The sequence below is a fragment of the Periplaneta americana genome, chromosome 6, assembly GCF_040183065.1.
Source record: "Periplaneta americana isolate PAMFEO1 chromosome 6, P.americana_PAMFEO1_priV1, whole genome shotgun sequence".
In the NCBI taxonomy this organism is placed as follows: domain Eukaryota; kingdom Metazoa; phylum Arthropoda; class Insecta; order Blattodea; family Blattidae; genus Periplaneta; species Periplaneta americana.
In genome coordinates, this window is record NC_091122.1 from 184307785 (window position 1) to 184328545 (window position 20761).

The 20761-nt window shown below is 35.2% G+C and overlaps 1 protein-coding gene across 6 annotated transcripts in view; it reads right to left on the reverse strand.

Moving 5' to 3' along the window:
• LOC138702117 (sodium-independent sulfate anion transporter) overlaps nt 1-20761 on the reverse strand; it is a 122223-nt gene that overhangs the window by 36135 nt on the left and 65327 nt on the right. For 5 of the 6 annotated variants that reach the window (XM_069829707.1, XM_069829709.1, XM_069829706.1 and 2 more), the window contains 10 exons: nt 18969-19164; nt 18658-18878; nt 17722-17896; nt 15148-15312; nt 11444-11605; nt 9779-9919; nt 6995-7140; nt 4825-4998; nt 3071-3224; nt 537-731 (listed from right to left, as the gene is read on the reverse strand). In XM_069829707.1, coding sequence (XP_069685808.1) covers nt 537-731; nt 3071-3224; nt 4825-4998; nt 6995-7140; nt 9779-9919; nt 11444-11605; nt 15148-15312; nt 17722-17896; nt 18658-18878; nt 18969-19164 — 1729 coding nt within the window. Of the gene's footprint in view, nt 1-414; nt 732-3070; nt 3225-4824; nt 4999-6994; nt 7141-9778; nt 9920-11443; nt 11606-15147; nt 15313-17721; nt 17897-18657; nt 18879-18968; nt 19165-20761 lie in introns of those variants that run through there. The other variant, XM_069829708.1, reaches the window with a different exon arrangement.

The following is a 20761-nucleotide window of genomic DNA, read 5'->3' on the forward strand; positions in this document are numbered from 1 at the left end:
CCGAGGAACCGCCATTGGCACCAATCCAGTAGTTTGAAATGTACCATATCTAAACAGTTAAGATTTCCTACAATTAATCTTAAAGTCTTCAATGATGTGTTATATAAATTTGAGTTCTATTACAGACTAAAAATGACAACTGCGAAGTTATAAACTTCGTTTGTGAAAATGTTACTAAATTGACTTAACTCGTTCTCCCCATAAATGATATTTCAGATGTCATTTCAGTTATATGTGTTTTTTCTTCAGACCTCCATAGAAAGGTATAAATGAGTTTTACTGCATTATGTTCTGAACTCCAAGACTATTCTGACACCATCCAAGCCAGTCTGAGCTAGTCAGGTGTGCAAGTATCAACACTAACACAGCCCTGCTCTCTGTACTCTAAGCATACTGTGATCACAGCTGTGACAGATGGCTCAAAGCAACAGACACAGTGAGTTCTCCTGCCAGTCTACATGACAAGTTCTCTCACAATCGAGACCTACAAGACCTTTTCTCCTTAGAGAGCATTTCTACGCCTTATCACACTTTACCTTCTTCTGGCAGCGGCCGAGAATCTTCCAACAAAGGAGTCGAGCAGCCGTTGAGATCAGACCCCGACTTCCGCATGCACGATGCGTCCAGGTACTTTTCAGGTAGCGATGCGGATGACATCGCTTTCATTTCCACCATCAGGTTCCTATGCTGGTGTCCATTTCCATTTGAAAGTTGATGGTTATTGGAGTGTGCTGAAAGTGAACAAGGTATTTAAATTAATCTTAATATATATAATTCAAGCTTATTAAAGGAACACTCTGGGATGCATTGCTTGTGTCCCCTTTTATGATATTGCTGTCAACAGAGTTATTAAATAGTATTAATGAATTATTGTCTTTTATTTATATTTTAATAATTTAATGACTTTCTAGGTTTATTGAGCTAATTGTAATAACATCAGTACTCAAATTAATACATTCACAGGAAATCAATATAGAAAGAAAAACAAACATTTATTTATTTCTTTACTGTCATTAAAATTAAACAATAATTATTTCATATCTTCTATTCATTTGTTGGAAATCAATAGAAAGGAGTTGCACCTATTAATAATTATTATAAGTCGCAGTCCAGATTTACAGAAAAAAAATGAATATTTCTAAGTAACATTCTGGAACTGTACATACAAATATTCTCTGCCAATTATTTACAATTTTTTAAGCATTTGATTTCGAGTGCAAATGAATATTGAAAGAAAAATACTCTGCGTGCATATTCTCATATTTTATAAAGTAAAATGAAGTGCATTTTTTCATAGATTTTGCATTTATTTTGTCTTTTTTAAAGCTCAAATTTATTTATTTATTTATTTACTTAACCTGGTAGAGATAAGGCCATGAGGCCTTCTCTTCCCCTCTACCAGGGGATTACAACTACAATATTAAGAATACAATTACAATTACAATTACGACCAGCCTCATGATCTAGTGGTCAGAGCTTCTGGCTATAGTTCATGAGGTCCAGGGTTCGATTCCTGGTTAGAGCACAGGAATTTTTCCTTAAAGGATTATTCCTGTGTTCGTCCATGGTCTGGAATTTAGGTTAAGTTTAGATTTAAGACCTCTCCTGGCACCACATTATCGTAATCATCCTATCACATCATCGGGGTAATGTAACTCTGCCTTCCAGGCGCCCCAACCTCAGAAGTGGGTTACAACTAAGCCACGGCCAGGAGAGAAGACCAGAAATGTCGAAAAGACAACCTGGTGGCATTGGATTTAAACAATTATAATTACAATTAATATTAAATTTACAAATATAATAAAAATCAAAGTATTAAAAGATTAACTGATTAATAAAATCTAGACAGTTTATTGTAAAAGTTAAGAAGAGAGAAGCATTTCTTTTATTGATTAAGTAAAAATTAAACCTACTCTACGCAGTAAGAAAATGCTTAATAAGTTTGCTTTTGAACGCTACTAAATTCCGACAGTCTCTGATGTCACTGGGTAGGGTATTCCACAAGCGCGAGAGCGAGATTGTGTATGATGATGAATTGTTGCTACTACTAAAATTTACTACTTCATGTTTACAAAACTTGGAAACAGTGACACTTCTCTTCTGTTTGTGCAATACTGACAATTTCTTGTAAGGTTGAAAGAGCATTTCACTAGTGCAAAGAATTTTTCACCTACAAAAATTGAACTTTCACTGAAAAAATCTGAGAGTAATTGAATTACATACCACAATAGCAGAGAATGGAACGAATTCATCACTTTGAGATTCACCCTGCTACTTACCGGTACTTTTCATTTTAATTTCATTTATTGTATTTCATAGATCTTATATGAGCATTGAAGCTTTAAGATGTTGGACAAGTTAAGATTTTACAAGATTACAATTTTTTGATAAGATGAACTACATATTTAGTCCAGAGATCCTAATTTAGGCTTAGAGGTCCTAATGTGCCAGAAAGCTCCTACACAGGACACATGACTTGAAGTCCGTCCTGGAGGACTTGTGCTCCGGATTTTTACATCATGAAAAATCCCTCGGCCCCAGCCGGTTTCAACCCACAACCCTCGGGTCTAGAGGAGAGTGCTTTACCCCTAGATAATTGGAGGTGACTTACTATTTACTACAGTACATTCATTAATTGCACCGGTAACTGTATATTTATAGAGTTGCTACAGTTCTGTACATTTTGATATATATTTGAATAATATTTCAGTACCTGGTCTTACATTTCAGAGAGAGCTTTCTGGCAGCACAGAATTTAAGGCACTTGGTACACCGTAACAGTTGTTCGAAGGACTACAACCTGTGATGATGATAATGATGATGATGATTCATGAAGTGTTTCGTCTGTATCTCATGTAATTATTAAGTTAGTACAATAGACTATAGTGGACTATGGTGGACTTTATGTTGTCAGCAAACAGCTGGATACATTAAGAAGATTGATTGATTGATTAAGTTAGTAAAGGTATACAATATTCAAGTTTTCTAACCATAACCCAACACAAAATGAGGCTACTGTATTTTGGAGGCAACAACAACAAAATAATAAACTTACTGTGTTTACACTTACTATTGAGGATGAAGTCCAGTTCATCCTGACTTCGGAAATGCACAAATTCTTCGAGGCTTGCACCTTTAAAGACAGCTACCACGCTTGGTCTTGGATTGTAGAAGTAAATCGGTTGTTTTCTTTTGTTAAAATCATCTATAAGTGCAGCTATACCCTGAAAGTAAGAACAAAGAGAGAATTAAGTTCTCATGTAACATGCTTACAATGTTTAGGTCTAACAGCTGAGATTTCCTACAAATAATCTTACATTCTTCAAGATTATGTGTTATGAATTCCAGTATTGTATTATAGACTCGGAGATGGCTTGACTGTGAAGTTATAAATTTCTCTTGTGAAATTTTTAATAAACTGACTTAACTCGTTCTTCCCATATAGTCTTCACACACTATTTCAGATGTAATTAATGCCATTTCAGTTATACATTTATCTCCGATTTTTCTTCAGATCCCCATAAAAACATATAAACAGTGGCGGCTCGTGGGTATTGAATTAAGGGGGGCTGCATACAAAAATAAACCAAGCAACTTACTTTATTTAAAGATTAGTTCCATGCGCCTTATCTTGTAAGTTGTGTTTAAATGAGACAGGCTCATGTTAGTAGATTTACTGGCATTTAAAAGAATCCTGCGGACAAAATTCCGCACACCGGGGACGCTGATATAACCCCTGCAGTTGCGAGTGTCGTTAAATAAACCATAATTTAATTTTTTATATGCAGATTTGAACCTTAGAAATATCTAACTGGCGATGTTGTAGTTGGTTGTATAATATATATACATGATACATCAATAAATGAAAAAAATAACTGAGTCAGAAATTGAATTCAGGATCTTCAAGAGTACGCACCAGGGCGCTTGCCTCATTTATTGTGATGTTGTTAGATGTTTCAGATTCCATTATGGTTTGAAAACATTCTAGCAACGGCTCCTTCTTCTCATGAACAACATTTACTGTTCTTATTTTAAATCCATCTTGTTGCCCCAGCTGATGGAATTGTCTTTGAAACACATTAAATTAATACAGACTGTGTGGAGATCGAGAGAAGAAAGCAGGGATACTGGATAAATTAGCAAAAAATAAGCGAGTCTTTGTATTTTGTTTAGCGGCTCTTTCCATTATGAGATTCAACTGATGGGCACTTAATTTCACATTTCTCCTGAATTGTTAAGGCACTGAACTGAATAGACTATAAATACTGTACAGAATTAAACATTGTTGCACTTGTTATGCTCACAATGTTAAAGAAAATGTATTTAGAACTGCGCGCTACTGACAAACTGCTGCAAATTTTGCAGCGCCTGGAAACTCTGGATTCACGGCGAGGGGCAGCAGGAGGAGGGGTAAAACTAACGCGCAAAGCATCCGAGACGAGACTGGCAGCTCCAGGGGAGGAAGTGGCTTCACCCTATAGTCCTTGTCTCTGGCTTTGCTCTGGCAGCACCAGGGGAGGAACTGACTTCACTAACGATTGCGTGCATGTCATTGAGAGCGAAATTTTTAAAAAAATTCGAGCCGCTAAATAGAGACTGTATAATAAATGTATTTCACAACATAAAACGAGACAAGAGCCACAAATGTCTGGGGGTGCTGCAGTTCCGCAGCCCCTCTTCGAAAGCCGCCTCTGCGTATAAATGAATTTTTACTGTAAACAGATCAATAATTTACCCACAGCTACAGAATTAGCACTGTTACTATAACTACCGCATTAGGTATCAACATTTTAGTGGCTGGCTAAGTGATAACTGCCAACCAACCTTGGCAGCTGTGAAATCGGCTCCCAGGATGAAGCGGCAGTCGATGACCACAGGCAACTGACTAGAGCCCTGCTTCACAGCTGCCTTCCCGATACTGGTGCGAATGAAGTCCACAGCAGGGAAGTACAAACTGTTGCTTGGGGTCACTTGCAAGTACTCCACACCTGAGCGAGTCTGAAAACAAAAGAAATCACAATCTGAAGCTAGCACCAAGCATGACTCAATCTCACGTTAATCCACTGTTTTCTCTCAACTATTATATTCACAACTCCATCACGCTTCAATTATTTCTATGGTTTACTACTACACGAGTCTAGTATGTATTTATAATCTCCGTTTTCACAGGAAAAATATTTCAACGCACTCATGTGGTAGATTCAGTTCTTATCTAGCCAAATTTCACACGTTGAAAATAGTCTTCAGCAGTAATCTATATATATAATTTGAACTGGTAATGGAAATTACGGGAAAACGGCTGAATGGATTTTAATAAATGACCCCTCATTTTGAAGCTTGGAACCCGAAGTTTTTTCAGAAAAATAGTAACTTTCAGTAAAGCGTTAGTTTTCCTACATAATTTTCATATTTTCCAAAATCCATCTTTCGTCAGTTTTGAGAATTAATTGCATCATTTCAGAATAAAACAAAACACACACTAGCCTACAATAAACAATAGGCTATTACACGAAGGCCATGACCTGCAAGATTGCTGACATATTTAGAGCTCAAATTCAATTGGTTATTAAAAACTTCAAGGCTTAGCAAAATAATTTACAGGTCTGATTCCGCAGTGTATAATTTTCTTTTTCTGAGTACAGCTGTGTATTGGATATTAAAAACTACAAAACTTGAGATGGTTTGATGACATTATTACCATTAGAAATGAAATATTATTATAATTAATGCCATGATGCGACTGTTTTTCATTAATTATACATATTAATGCTATATTGATGATATGAAAGTGAAACTTTTGGACTTATATAAGTAGATGTAGGGAATATATGAAATTAGATCTTCATTTCTATAATTTACTGAATGGCGGCTATGTAGTATATAACTACAAAACATACTTAAGATAATAATACTATTATTAAAAATGAAATAATTTTATAGTTATTAATCAAGTGGGGTTGGATCTTTTTCATATACTTAATGGTGGTGTGGTGTAGATATTGATATGTGTCATTCTCTTCAGTACTGGCTCAAGAGAGCGCAAAAATTACAGTTCCTAAGGAAAAACCAAAAAGGTATTACTTACTGATAAAATAAGAGGCCTACAAAATTTTGTAGTCTCCCGATCGTTTCAGCAGGATGAAATGATTTTACCCTCTACATTTCAAGCTCTACATGCAGCAGCTATACCAAGATGCTATGTTTATTGTTCGAAAGCATAGCAAACCTGACATTTTTTTAACTTTCGCGTACAAGTCACAATGACCTGAATTAGCTATTATCTAGTCCCACACGAAAAACCCACTGATCGTTCTGACATTGTTACTTGCGTTTTCGCGTTGAAACTCAAAACCTGAAGGTGGATAGGTTCAAGAAAAAGTATTTGGCATAAACAAACCATTCAGAGGGAGTATGTTTCATCATTACGGAAGCAAATAACTTTCAGAATGTCTGGTATTCTTCATTGAAAATAAATCTGAAAAATTTTCATTTGAATGCCTAATGAACTTAGTTTGCAGCATTTGCTGACAAGCCACTAGTTTAATTTAATTTTAAAATTTATGTTTTTTATTATGAAAATAAACATTTGTTAAGCTCCATTAAATTATCGGAAAACTATCAGCACTTGTAATATTACTGTAGAAAATCCAAAGGGATAAAAGTGTTTATTTAACCCTGACAGAGAATCCAATGGAAGTTACACATCCAATCAAGTTACGCGATAGTGGTAGGCAGCATTCAGAAATCAGAAAAGGGCAGTACAGTCATTACTGTGCACTTCAAAATAAAATCGCGCACTTTTATGGTGATGGATAATCCACAAATCAGTTAATCGAGATTCTGCTGTATTAATTCTGTGAGATGAAAGTAAACTGAAATGTAATCAGTATTTCAGCTCATTTTTATTAACTTGTTTTGTGATTTGAAACTTATCCCCAGGGCTGAACCATCAACAGAATAACACACTCATCACCATTAAGACCTCCACACTTACGGCAGCTTTCTCTACATGAATGGTGGGGCGTGCAGAGGGGTACAGCAGGAAGATCAAGTTGATGCCGACTCCAATAAGGATTCCGTACTCAACGGCAAGCACCAGGCACGTGATGAAGGTGACGAAAGTTGGAATCAAGTCCTTTCCTGTAACAAATATCATTACATCGTAAAGATGCACACAGTCCAGTCAAACAAACAGTGTAATGAGTTAAGGCAGACCCACATGTTTCAGAATGTTGAATTAAATCCTGTTTGCTACAGAAAGTTCTTTACCTTAAGTTGAAAATCAATTCTCCCAATGGAGATGCACAAAGGCGGGAGTGCCACAGGGCTCCGTATTAGGACCACTACTTTTCTCTATCTACATTAATGACGTATCAAAGAACTTACAGTATTGCCGATATCACCTCTATGCCGACGACCTACAACTTTACATACATTCCAGACCCAATACGATCAATGAATAGATTGACAACTTAAATTGTGACCTAGCCACTGTCTCCACTTGGGCGGCCAATTTCGGACTCGCACTTAATCCAAGTAAGACTCAAGCCATAGTTATTGGACATAAGCATTTAGTTAACTCCCTTAATAACAGTAATCTTTCAGTTGTTACCCTTAACAACACGCTAATCCCTTATTCATCTGTCGTAAAAAATCTTGGCTTCTTTTTTGATAATAATCTAAGTTGGAATTTTCAAGTTAAAGAAACGATAAAAAAAATCTGTTCCTCCATTCACTGTTTGAGTCGCTTGAGAAACTTCTTGCACCAGCAACTAAAACTTACCCTAGTACAAACCCTAGTAATGCCGCACTTCGATTATTGTGACGTTTTGTTAAGTGACCTAAGTTCTGAACTGTCAGTCAAGTTACAGCGAGCTCAGAATATGTGCGTCAGATACGTGTGCGATATCCGACGATATGATCACATATCACCGTCCTTCGCAAGTCTCTCGTGGCTCCGACTTAAAGAACATAGAACTTTACACACTTTGTCTTTACTCTTTCGAATTCTGCACACTTCAACACCAAATTACCTTTCGTCTCGTTTCTCTTATCTATACTCTAACCACGACGTAAATACCAGATCACTTATCTGTGGCACGCTAAGTATACCTCTTCATAGAACATCTTGTTATTCATCATCTTTTACAATATCCACCTCGCGTCAATGGAATTCCTTGTCACAAAGTATTAGGGGCTGCAAGACAACAAACACCTTTAAGAACAGCTTAAAAGATAACCTTATTAGCATTTCACTCCAATCATACTGATTTAAACTATCACTGACTACATTGTTACTTTTTTCTTTTCACATCATCCTGATTGTGCTGTGTTTTAATTGTCTCATAATAATCTCTTTCTATTATCTAATATCATTTGAAATATATTAACATTCTATGTATTTTAGTTTAATTCTGCTACACAATTTATTTCAGTGTTTAATTAATAGTTCATAGTATTTTGTTGTTTAATTTGTAAATAACTCTTGTATACATGTAACTCTCATCTAAATCAAATTGTTGAATTCTTTGTAAGTTCATGCATATGTATATACACTTTTTGCTGGTTGAGTGGAAGAGAAGGCCTTACGGCCTTAACTCTGCCAGCTAAAATAAATCATCATCATTATTATTATTATTATTATTATTATTATTATTATTATTATTATTATTATTAAAATCATAGCCTAGATCTACATCACCAAATATGTTGTTGTTGTTTTCTAATGCCAGGTGTTTGACAATAAAGTCATTTGACCTCTTGCACTCCAATATTTTTCAAAGATATTATCATGACCAGCCACTGAAGCACAGATTTTGAGGTGTTCCGAATCGATTTCTTGGTTTGAGTTGCACAATGGGCAGTTAGGGGACTGATATATTCCAATTCTATGCAGGTTGAAAATGGCAAGTTGTAGCCGATTTAAGTGAACACCATATTTTAACGTTTTGGTGGCTACTTCATTCACACACAACCCCCAGAATGTCTGGAGGACCACACCTGCTGTTGGTCGACGGGTCCATTGGACCTAGCTGGGAGATCTTGTTGATCACCAGCTTTCCCTCCTTAAGCCACTGGAGGACGATTTTAGTGCCATAGCAGGTCAGCACTAGGAACAGAAAAGTGGAAAGAGGAGGAAGGAAAGGGAAATGAACCCCTAGGCCTCGAATGCTCTAATGCTGTCGGGGTCGAAGAAAGTAAGAGTTCAGTCAGAGGACTGGATAGGAAAGGTAAAGAGGGAATTAGGTATTGGATAGAGGAAAATTATACCAAATTCAGTCAATAACTCATCAAGCTGACAAGTGCTAATTGATGAGTAGCCCCTCCCTTGTAAAATGATGCTTACTAACAGCTGCACCACGGGAAGGTAGGGATGGGACGTTGGGTATTTGTCCAGGTTGGTTCCTTAAAGCCTTCAATGGGAAGGATTAATGGCTCTCCCCCCTGTATCCGACAGATACCCTTTTGCAGCCACATCAGCAAATATATTAATATTAATACAGCAAAAGGTTGTAATGCTTTGTAATATGCTGATACCTACTTTGAAATTTGATGGTCACTGCCTGGCAGAGACATAATGAAACATGTGTAATAGAGAATTCCCTTTTTGTAAAAGCTCAGACTAACAGAGAGTAGATGGGGATCTGATTAGTCACATTAAAATCAACTCTTTGCAATCCAAATCCAACCCTTGCATAACGGTCAGTTAACAAAATGGTGCAAATAAGTCCCACTGAAAGTCTATATAGTTTTTAACCAATTACAAATAAATACTCACGACTTGACCTCCACATGGGCTTCACCACCTCGTACTCTATCATGAAGATGACCGCACAGATGATAACAGCAGCTAACGAGGCCTTTGGGATGAAGAAGAAGTAGGGGGTAAGCAGTCCGAGGGCCAGGAGAATCAGAACACCTGAAACAGCCCAACTTTGCAGATAAACTTTACCATATTCAGCGTTATTATAATATAACCATAGCTCAGTACATTCCATAGCTTGGCCCTTGCATCACCTATACAATTAACATATTTCACTACCCACATAATCTCATTATATTGAAATTTCAATTTCAAGAATAAAAAGCAAAAAGAAGTGCTTGATTGATCGCCCAATGGCACAAAGCATCGATTGTCTTCTGGTTCCTCAATGTAGTTCACATTCACGCCTTTGGAGATAGTTCTTATCTATTACAGCATCTGACATTTTTTGACATGTTCCATATTCTAGCTGTAAAGAGATGTACGAATATCATGGAATGTAAATAAGTATAATACAATACAATGAGATCGGATTCAAAATTAAGTTACCAGATGGAAATGTATCGAAACAGATTAAGCAAGTTAGAGGGGTTAGACAAGGATTAATCTGAGTCTTTATTTATTTAATATTTACATTAACGACATATTACATAATATTAGCAGAACGAACGTTCATTGCTCATCTATTTTAGATATGTCAGCTCCAGGATTACTTTTTGCAGACAATGGTGCTATTGCATCATTTACTATTGTAGGTTTACGGAAGAATATAGACGGGATTACGAAGTTTTGCTTAAATAGGGATTTGAAAATAAGTGAGGAGAAAACGAAAGTACTAATATGCAAAAAGGGAAGATTAGAGAGTAAAAAAGAAAAGTTGTTTATAAATAACATTCAAATTGAGTGATAGTAAGGGTGATTGGAAAGACCAAAATGAAAAGTACTATGGAAACATAGAAAAAGACATACTATGTCCATTCTGTTAAGGACGCCATGCATATACTGGTACTAATGATATGATAAGGAAGATATTTATTGAAGAGTCACTTCTAAAACTGTGCATTAGGCCATTGTAATTAAATATTTATTTGGGATGAGAACAATTACCCATGTATTAGCTGTACAATGACTCCTTTGCACCATCTGATCCACAGGGTGGATGGTAACCTCTGCACCAAAATGCATCATGAGAAGAGATTTAAAAAATCTAAAAAGTTTTTTCTAACATTCACTGTCTTAGAGGTAATCGTTATGTTCCTATGAAGCATTTGGCAACATATTTCTGTTGTTATTAAAAGTTCGTCTGAAAATATCCACCAGTCAGTTGTACCAGATGCTTCCATTTCATTGTCTATATCTTAATCCATTACAAAATGATCAATAATGGATAAATATGCATGAGAATATGGTTAATAAAATTTTGCAATCAATGCTGTGCAATTGAAGCTTATGACATAAGAATTTAAGTTACAGTTGAATCTGGTTGCTGTACCGGACTTTTATAACAGAAAATCGTAATATTTATGAGCTGATATATTCCAAAATTATTAAATGTAAAAAGTAACATGTTCTCTGAAAATTAAACTATCTGGCATTTATTTCTTAGGACTTGAGTACTTCTATCTTTAGTAATGAATAGGCATATATGTACAGTACCAGTATGTCTTCATCCCCCCTCACCTGTGTAGAAACCTCCAAAGGGCGTCAAGACGCCGCTTGCGTGGTTGACAGCACTGCGTGAGAAAGATCCGGTCACAGGGAATGACGAGGTGAATGAACCAAACAGATTGCAGAACCCAAGAGTGAGGAGTTCCTGCGTGGCGTCTACTGAGTCCCCACTTGCTGAAACAATTCAGGAGCCACAATTCTGTTATTAAGACAATACGGACTGACTACAAGAGTCAAGTCACAAAATAAACACTAAAATGTTATTAATCAAGACTACCCAGTATCTCATGCACTTGATTGCAAGCCATTCATGAATGACCATTATAAAGCAGAATTACATACAATTTCCCATGTTACATTTATGTGCTAATTTTATGGACATTAGCTTAAGGGAGGGGATGGGTGAAAATTCGGTAATATTTGGTCAAAAATTATATTTTTCGTTTTTTGTAGGAAAAGCTATGATGCCTACTTTACACTTTCATGAAGTTTTGTAACCCTACGGCGGTTTTGTCATTAATCACGCCATCTTTAAAAAGGCTGCACTCTTTCAGTTTAAAATGCACGGAGACTTTTAAACTCATTTTCCTTTCTTTTTTTTTTTTTTTGTGTGCATGCATTCTGTAAATTTTATGACTTTAAATACTGTACGAATATATTTATTCCCCCCCCCCCCTCTGTTTTTTACAAGAGAAAATGTGAGAACATAGGCACTTTCTAACGAAATCAAAGATATTGTAAACAAAATTTCAGACAGGATACTTAAAATTTGGGGGAGACGAAAAATTTTGAAAATATGCAATTATCTTTTTTTGAATCTATCAAGAAAGTTACTTCATACCATGTTCATTCTCCTCCAGTCTTGACACTGAATTGCTAGCTATTGATGCTGCTCTTCAGTGTGTTACTCAAATTTCTGAAAAATCTATTTGCATACTTACTAATGCCAAGGGGGCTATATTTAATATAATTAAATATGTACCAAACCTATACGTACATAGAATTATTCCAATTCAGAAACAACTAGTAAACTAAAAAAATTCCAAAAGGAAATAACATTTCAATGGATACCTAGTCATTGTGGTATACCTGGGAACGAGAAAGTCGATAACATTGCAAAACAGGCAACATATTTGCAACCAAGACCTCTTCAAGTGATATCTCTATCCAGTGCCTTTGCTTCAGTAAAGTCTCATTTTATAAACCTATGGATCAACAATGGTCTCTCTTCTGACAAAGGAAAAATTTTACAGTCTGTACAAAAGAAACCAAATGACCTGGAAATGTACAAAAACTTGCCCAGACATGTTCAAACATTTTTGTCACATTGTCACTCAATTGTACCTACACCGATTTCACATCTCTGATAATCCTACTTGTCTGTGGTGTAATGATCATGATGAAGATCTGGAACACATTCTTCTATACTGTCCATCCATAAACCACAAAAGAAGTAAATTAAAATCATCAGTACCAGTTGCAGAAGACACAGCCCTGCAGTATATATTGACTACACCCCAACTCTGGCTACTAGCAACAGGCATCTGTAATGAACACCGATCAAAATACCCCTCATTTCTCGTGAAAAACAACAACTGAATAGACTACAGTGGACTATAGTGGACTTTATGTTGTCAGCAAACAGCTGGATACATTAAGAAGATTGATTCCTTTTTTTGAATCTAAAGAACTCAAACTATGGATCTATACACATGAAATGTAAATATATAATTACTGATATCAATAGGAATGTATGTACAAACAATCAAGTCTCTAGCTTAAGAAATATATAAAACAGACATTTCCCCCATCACCTCCTTTAAACTACGTATTTTGTGAAAAATTAATGGAGAGACAACTTAAGAACTTCAGCATCTGTAAACTGCCTCTGCTGTGTGAATACAGTGTTCTCAGTGCTAAACTGTAATATGGCAAACTACCAACCTTGTAGCTCCTACATCAATTTATATCCATCATTTTGCGTTTAGAAATTTTGGGAGGAAGAACTTATTAATTTAGGAACTTGCCAACACCAAAAAGTACTGCAAATTATACTCTACATATTACATGCACCTGAAGGTTGACATCTAAGTCCACTGTTCTTGTAAACAATATAACCTACTCACTACTTCAGTCTGAAGGCTCGCACTATTTCGACTTTAAAAGGTAGGATAACCATTAGCATTACAATTTAAGGGAAGAAATGGATGAAATTTTGGTCATTTTTCGAGGGGGGGGGGGAAATCAGCAGCATTTCATTTATACGCTGGCCTAGTTTATCAACAGTAATCTCACTAGAGGTTTTGATTTATCTAGAGAAAATCAAAACTCGAGTGGGATTTAACTGACTATTACACGATTAGAAGAAAGTATATGAAGATTAGAAGTAACGAAGTACTCCAATACAATAAAATATTAATTGACTTACGAAAATATAACTGTCTTCAAATGTATTATTGTACCATCTCAACATTACGCAGTAGTGTTTTATGATTATGTTTTCTTGTTATCAGTTGTGCCAACTATGGAATCTTCATTGAACTCTGTAGATGGTTACTAGTCAAGAAGGCTTTGTTGATTCAGTTTCATTTTTATTAAAACATTTGCATTCCACTTCAATTATCCGGATCCCAGTAATCAACGTCACTTGACAGATGATTTTCAACAAATCTTAGTCTTAAACAATCTCTGATATGTGACTATTCATAATATCATATAGCAGAAGCTATAACAAACATAACCTAAATAATATAAACAAGTGTTAGAAAAGTTTTAATTAGGGACGATGAAATAAATAAGAAGCGTTTTAATTAACGATGATGAAATAAAAAATAAACATGAATAATTTTAAAAGAAACAATTATTGAAAGTACAATTTTCAAATTTGAATGTTTTAGTGGTTGGTGGTTCAGTTGATGTTATATTGGACGTGTGCGTAAAAGAAGTGAACTCGTTGATGTACATGGTGTATCCCTCAACTCAGGATTTCCGAATGGTGCTCTTCATATATGACCAGTGATCTTTATTAATTCTTGTTCTTGAATGCCAATGCGAGTCATATTTGAAACTGCTGTGCATCGACTGGAGTGGTTTGTAATTTTCTGGTTTTTGACGTCCAGACCAGTGCAGTTTGAAATGTTGGCAAACGAAGAAACAAATGCTAGGTAGTGATAAAAATAAACAAATGCTAGGGACGGGATAAAATTAAACAAATGCTAGGGACGCGATAAAATTGTGCGATAAGCAGCCATGATTGGTTGAGTACATTATTCTCAAACCCCCGTAACCTCTGTTCCTCTCTCAAAGTGAGAGTCCAAGTTCCACAACCATACAGAACAACCAGCAATATAAATTCTAACTTTCAGTTTCTTTCAGAGCAGAAATTTTGCTAACTGTAACATCGAAATAATTTCTATTCTGAAGTATAGGAAGAAAGGAGCTTTATCCACCAAAGAATAACCACTAGGTATTGTTCTTCGTTCTGGCCAATGACGCAACATCGAAAAAGATCTATGAGAATATAATTTCTCGATAAAAACTGTGACATGTCTTACATAACAGGTGTATGGGCATTTAATGCCATTACTTCAAGAGGTGACAGGGTCGATATTCGAAACAAACAATGCTTCGTACCTATTCTGAGAAGTGATTTCAAGAATCAAAAGATCATATGTACTATTATTTTAGTTCAGTAGCAATACAATATTTCAACTCACAGAAAGCCTTGGCAATAGCCACGTTCCCCAGAACTCCAATAATAGGCACCAGCACGATTGAAGACCCTAACTCAGAGCACATCTCTGTGAAGGAGTAAGTCTGATTGCCGAGAACCGTGCTGAATGGAGGCAGCTGTATAGCTGGGAAGCCGGATCGAACAGTGCCTGATCAAAGACAGAAAATACACAAACTTTACTTTCCTAATATACAACTCATTGATATCACAATTTAATTGCATTAATAATGTTTTCATTCATTAATTTTTATTTATTAAACCTAAATGATTTTCAGTCCACTTAATGAATAACGATCGACATTTCTTTGCAACAACACAGTACAAATAACAGATTCTTGATCTCCGAAAATTCATTTGTAACCTTAAGGGTATATGTACGTGAACGACCACAAATATTATCAGAAAGTGTAGGCTTAAATTTCTAAAATTTTATAAGACATTAAACTCACAATTGGACAAAAATTACCAGGTACCACAACAAGACTTATTAGAACTCAAATATCTGATAAAAGCATAAGAAAACGTTACTAATAATATTTTTCAAACCTGTTTTATCAGGGTATGAAAAAAAAAAACAAACAAACAAATTCTGCAGTTACATCATTTGGTGACCATAACATTGTTATGGTCTCTCTGACATCTTTAATATTTTTCCTGCATGTAACAAACACTTATTTCTGAAAAGTAGACTACTCTCAGACATGTAGAGTTGTTTATTTTAATATAACTAGGCCCGGTTGCAGAAACGCAAATCAAATCAGTCCCTGATCGCCAATCAGTTGGTCTGATTTATTTGATTGTTCATTGCGTTGCACAAACGTGAATCTCCAATCAACTTGTCTCAATTTACTAATTGCTGATTTGAGAAAGAAATACATTTGACAACAGCGCTATTTAGCAACCACAGCCAATTTGATGCTCTTTAAAAGTCGCGAAACGAATGCATCAAGTGGGCGGTGACTAGGAAAAGAAGTGAATGTTCAAGTGAATGCTCTGCTGTTTTGTTGCTTTTTGTAGAAAGGAAATAGGCGGATTCCATTTGTATATGGACTACAATATAGTGAAAAAAAAAAAATGAAGCAAAAAAAACGTGAGGGGGCTTCTGTTGTGGGATTTGCTAGGGGAGTCAACAAGAAATTGGAACATGCATAGCCTCCATAACCCAAAATAATTCCACTTCCCATCTCTCTGTTTACAAATGGAGCTCGTAACCTACTCATTAAAAATATTGTGTTGTCATGTGTAGAACCCTGCCAGCAGGCTACAACATTCCAGAATTTCAATGATGGTGTAGACTACATATTGCCTGTAGCCTATATTCACAGAAAAGAAACCTTTTCTATTTCGATAAAGTTCGCATCATTTCAATCAGGTGATTGGATGAGGAAGTGAGCAGTCCATACAACCAATATTAGGCTACTCTTGGAAATCCTGACATGGCTGAAAATTCTCTCCGGATTTCAAATCATTCCCTGTTTGAAGTTTGGGGATTTATGAGACCCTGCCATAACAAAGCAATTTCATATGTAACATTCCTAACTACTCGGCAAATAGTTGATTTGTGGACCTTAACAAGATAACCCAAGATCGCCTGAAAAATTCCAACAGCATAAAATCTCAGCAGTATTAGAACTTAGTTCATAGGAGAAAGTGGAAGGTTTCGATTTGTCTGTCTGCATATATTTGTTTCAATTTTTGAAAGTAACAAAACACACGAATCCTTACTTTACCTAAATCTTTGCTCAAATTCTCTGTCATTATATATAAGAACAATTCATGTATATTACGGAAACACCTTCTTCTCAATAATATTTTTTTTCATTTAATTTATTCATCAGAAGAATCCATTATGTCGAAAACAATATTGTTACGCTGTAACTATTTACTATATAATTACAGTAACTGCATTATAAACAGAACAACATAAATAGCCTACTTGATGGACGATCAGTGACTTATCCAGCAAAAATCTGTTGATCAAATCTGATGGAAGACTGATCTCCGATCAAACACTGATTGTTCTTTCTGCAACAGAAATAGAACTGATGGCCAATCAAACCCTCCTTGATTGCCAATCATATTTTAATCGATCTTTCTGCAACCGGGCCTAAAATTTATATAATGTTTTGTGACCTAATTTTTCTATTTTCAAAGAAATGGGCATTATTGTAGTCTACCTTTTGCATAAATGCATGTTAAGTCAGCGTACAAAATTTCAGAATTCTATCTCTAATGATTGTGGAGTTATGAAATAATATGTGTGAAAATTTTCAAATTTTGGAAAATTTAATTTAAGAAAAAAGTAAATTCTTAAAAATATTATTAGTAACCTTTTTTTTTTATACTTTTATCAGATATTTAAGTTCTAATAAATTTTGTTGTGGTACCTTGTAATTTTTGTTCAATTGTGAGTTCATTTTCTTATAAAATTGTAGAAATTTAGAGCAATTATGATCGTTCACGGACATATACCCTTAAGCAACTGAAATTCAGAAACTACATCTATGAAGTAAGGCATCTAAAGTTACACAAGATCACAGTAATAACGATGCCGTACCTGTCAGTATAAAAGGGGAATCCCCACCTTTGTGGAGGAAAAACGCAATAGTAGAGCAGATGACAACAACAATGACGTTTCGAGCCGTGGAAATAAGCCACAAAGTCTTCATAATGGCCTTCTGTCGTCGATTCGGTTTGCCATCTTTTGGTCCAAGTTTAATATCTTTTATTTTCTGAAACAACACATTGTAATATGTAAGTTTAGAAAATAACTAAAAACTGGTAACTTCGGTATCACTGATTCTAAAACTTCTTTTCTTTAAATATTTCAAAATAACTGAATAAAGGGAGCTGTTTCCAAAATGAGTAGAGATTTAACATTTCATAAGAAACCTTTGTATAAAAACAATGAAAAATTAATTTATTCAGTGGGCTCTGTTCAGAAATTAGCAGGCTTTGACAATTTATAAAACAAGAGAGCATCACGCTTTGACTTAGCAACCATAATTGATGTTCTCTTGTTTTACAAATAAATTGTCAAATCCTACTAATTTCTAAACACAGCCCACCAAAGTTACTTCTTCACCGTTTTTATACTACCTAGTTTCTTGTGGCAATGTTAAATCCCTGTGTCCTACACCAGAAAAACACACGGTGTATTACAGTATATCTGTTTCTACTCAATATTTTTGCAAAGTAGTACATAATTTACAGTAAAAATATGAGCTATTTCTACATTGCATATCAGTTACGTATTTTACACATTCAAACGGCTTTTGTAAAGAAGCTTCGTAACTCGTATAAAATGTTGTTGGTAGATTAAAATACCGAAAAGTTATATTTAAGTACGGTATACACAAAAAGATAAAAAAACAAAGTAGAATAGAAAAAGAGAAAAGTGACAAATGAATGAACCACACTATATAATAGAATATAAAGAAATTGTTAGGATGTCTTTGTGTATGTGTGTTTTATTCAAATATTATCATCTTACTCTGAGTAAAAGAAGAGCAATGATGCAGACAAAACCCAAAGTGGCATCCCAGGGTCTTGTATTGGATATATTACTCCACACTTTCGTCACTGTATCGACGAAGCCACTGGCTTGGAACTTGAGGCCCAGAAGACCTTTCAGTTGCGAACATGCAATGATTACTGAGGTGGCTGATGTGAACCCAACAGTCACTGGAATTGATATGAAGTCCACCAATACACCTGCAAAATATAACAAAATATTCCAGTTATTACAAGAAAAGAGAGAAAAATCTAATCTAATAAATTTGTAATAAAATTCAAAGTACATACCTAAATGAAGAACAGCCATTAACATTTGTACACAGCCAGTTAGGAAGCACAACAAAATGGCGAAGTCCACATTACGTCCAATGACTTGTTGGTACGTCATGAGGGCCATAAGAGCAGTTGGTCCAATCGTGATATCCTTACAACTCCCAAACACAACGTATACAAAACAGCCCACGAAAGCAGAGTATAAACCATACTGAAACAAATCAACAGATAACATCACTATTACCACCTTTATAAACAATGTTTCTTTGCAATCAGTTTATATAAAGGTACATGAATACCTATACTGTGATGTTATAGTTGGCATTCTATTCTGTTTTGCATTCTTGGCTAATGAAAGTATTATTGATATAACTTCAACAATGACTTTTATGTAAACCAAAGCCTACCCTATTTATATGTATCACTCATGGCCTACCCTATTTATATACATCACTCACGGCCTACATTATTTATAAATGACTGTTACAATTACAAGAATGTTTTCGAATGTTTTGTGAAATTCATTTTACTGTAATTTATAACTACAGGAACTACTTCCTGTAAATTTATACATTTGTAATTTGTACTTTCGTGAAAAAGGCCCCAGATGTCGTATGGTTAAACGACCTGACATTGTGGCTAAAAGGTCGAGATACCTGCACGCTCTTAGCAGTGGCAAAGCTAAGGTGTAAATACTGGGTAGGCTAAAAAAAACTTCTTGCCTTGTATCTTTTTATAGGGCAATGTTTCTCGGCTTTTCTACCTAATATTTTTGAGACATAGACCCAACAAGAAGATGATGACCACTCATTTTCACCCCCAATCAGATACAGATACCGTATAACAATATAACTTATTTGCCTCAGAGCACCCTGTTAGCCAAGGATATTTCTCATACCATGACAATTGAAAATTTTTATTTTATCTTCCTCCATGCGCTGTTGTTATATGTAAATGTGGTGTCGATCTCCTGTCTTTGTAAGCACATTTTGTTTCATACGTCCAACTTCAAAACGATTTCTCTTTTAATTCTACAAATAATGAATTCAATGTTCTCTCAGTCTGAGCTATTTTGCACAAAATTAAAATTTAACGCACACAGGCATGCACTTTTGATTAAACTAAACTCAACAATGCAGTCGCAGTGAACTCTGCATACTGGAATGACTGCCAACAGTTGAAGTTAATATCTGGAAGGATCAAGTGAAACATCGTTATCACGAGCTTATAGGACTAATGTTACTAGGTATAACAACTCAATTTTTGGGTAGACTAAGCCTCTAAAGAGCTTCGTCACTGTCTCTAAGAAAAAATGAAATGGGGGAACAAAGACCAGTGGTTTATATAGATGAGACATTTATTTATTTATTTATTTATTTATTTATTTATTTATTCTGGTGTAGTTAAGGCCATCAGGCCTTCTCTTCCACAACACCAGGAATACAAATACAATAATAGAAATAAACAGAAAAAAATACACTATATACAAAGTAAAGCTACACAAGAAATAAAGAGAGAGAGAAAAAAACACTATAAACAAAGTAAAGCCACACAAAAATATACACAGGTTGCAGTCACACAAACTTTAAATGATACCTAAAAAACATTAACTAGGACAAAATTTTCCAATTTAATTTTGAATTGTGATAAAGTCCGGCAGTCCCTGACGTCATTAGGTAACGAATTCCAGAGGCGAGGTATTTCTACAGTATAGGAAGATGAGTATAAAGACGTTCTATGATGAGGGATAGAAAGAAGTGCTTGATGTCTGTTTCGAAGAGTTGTAAGAAACTGAAAGTGCGATAACA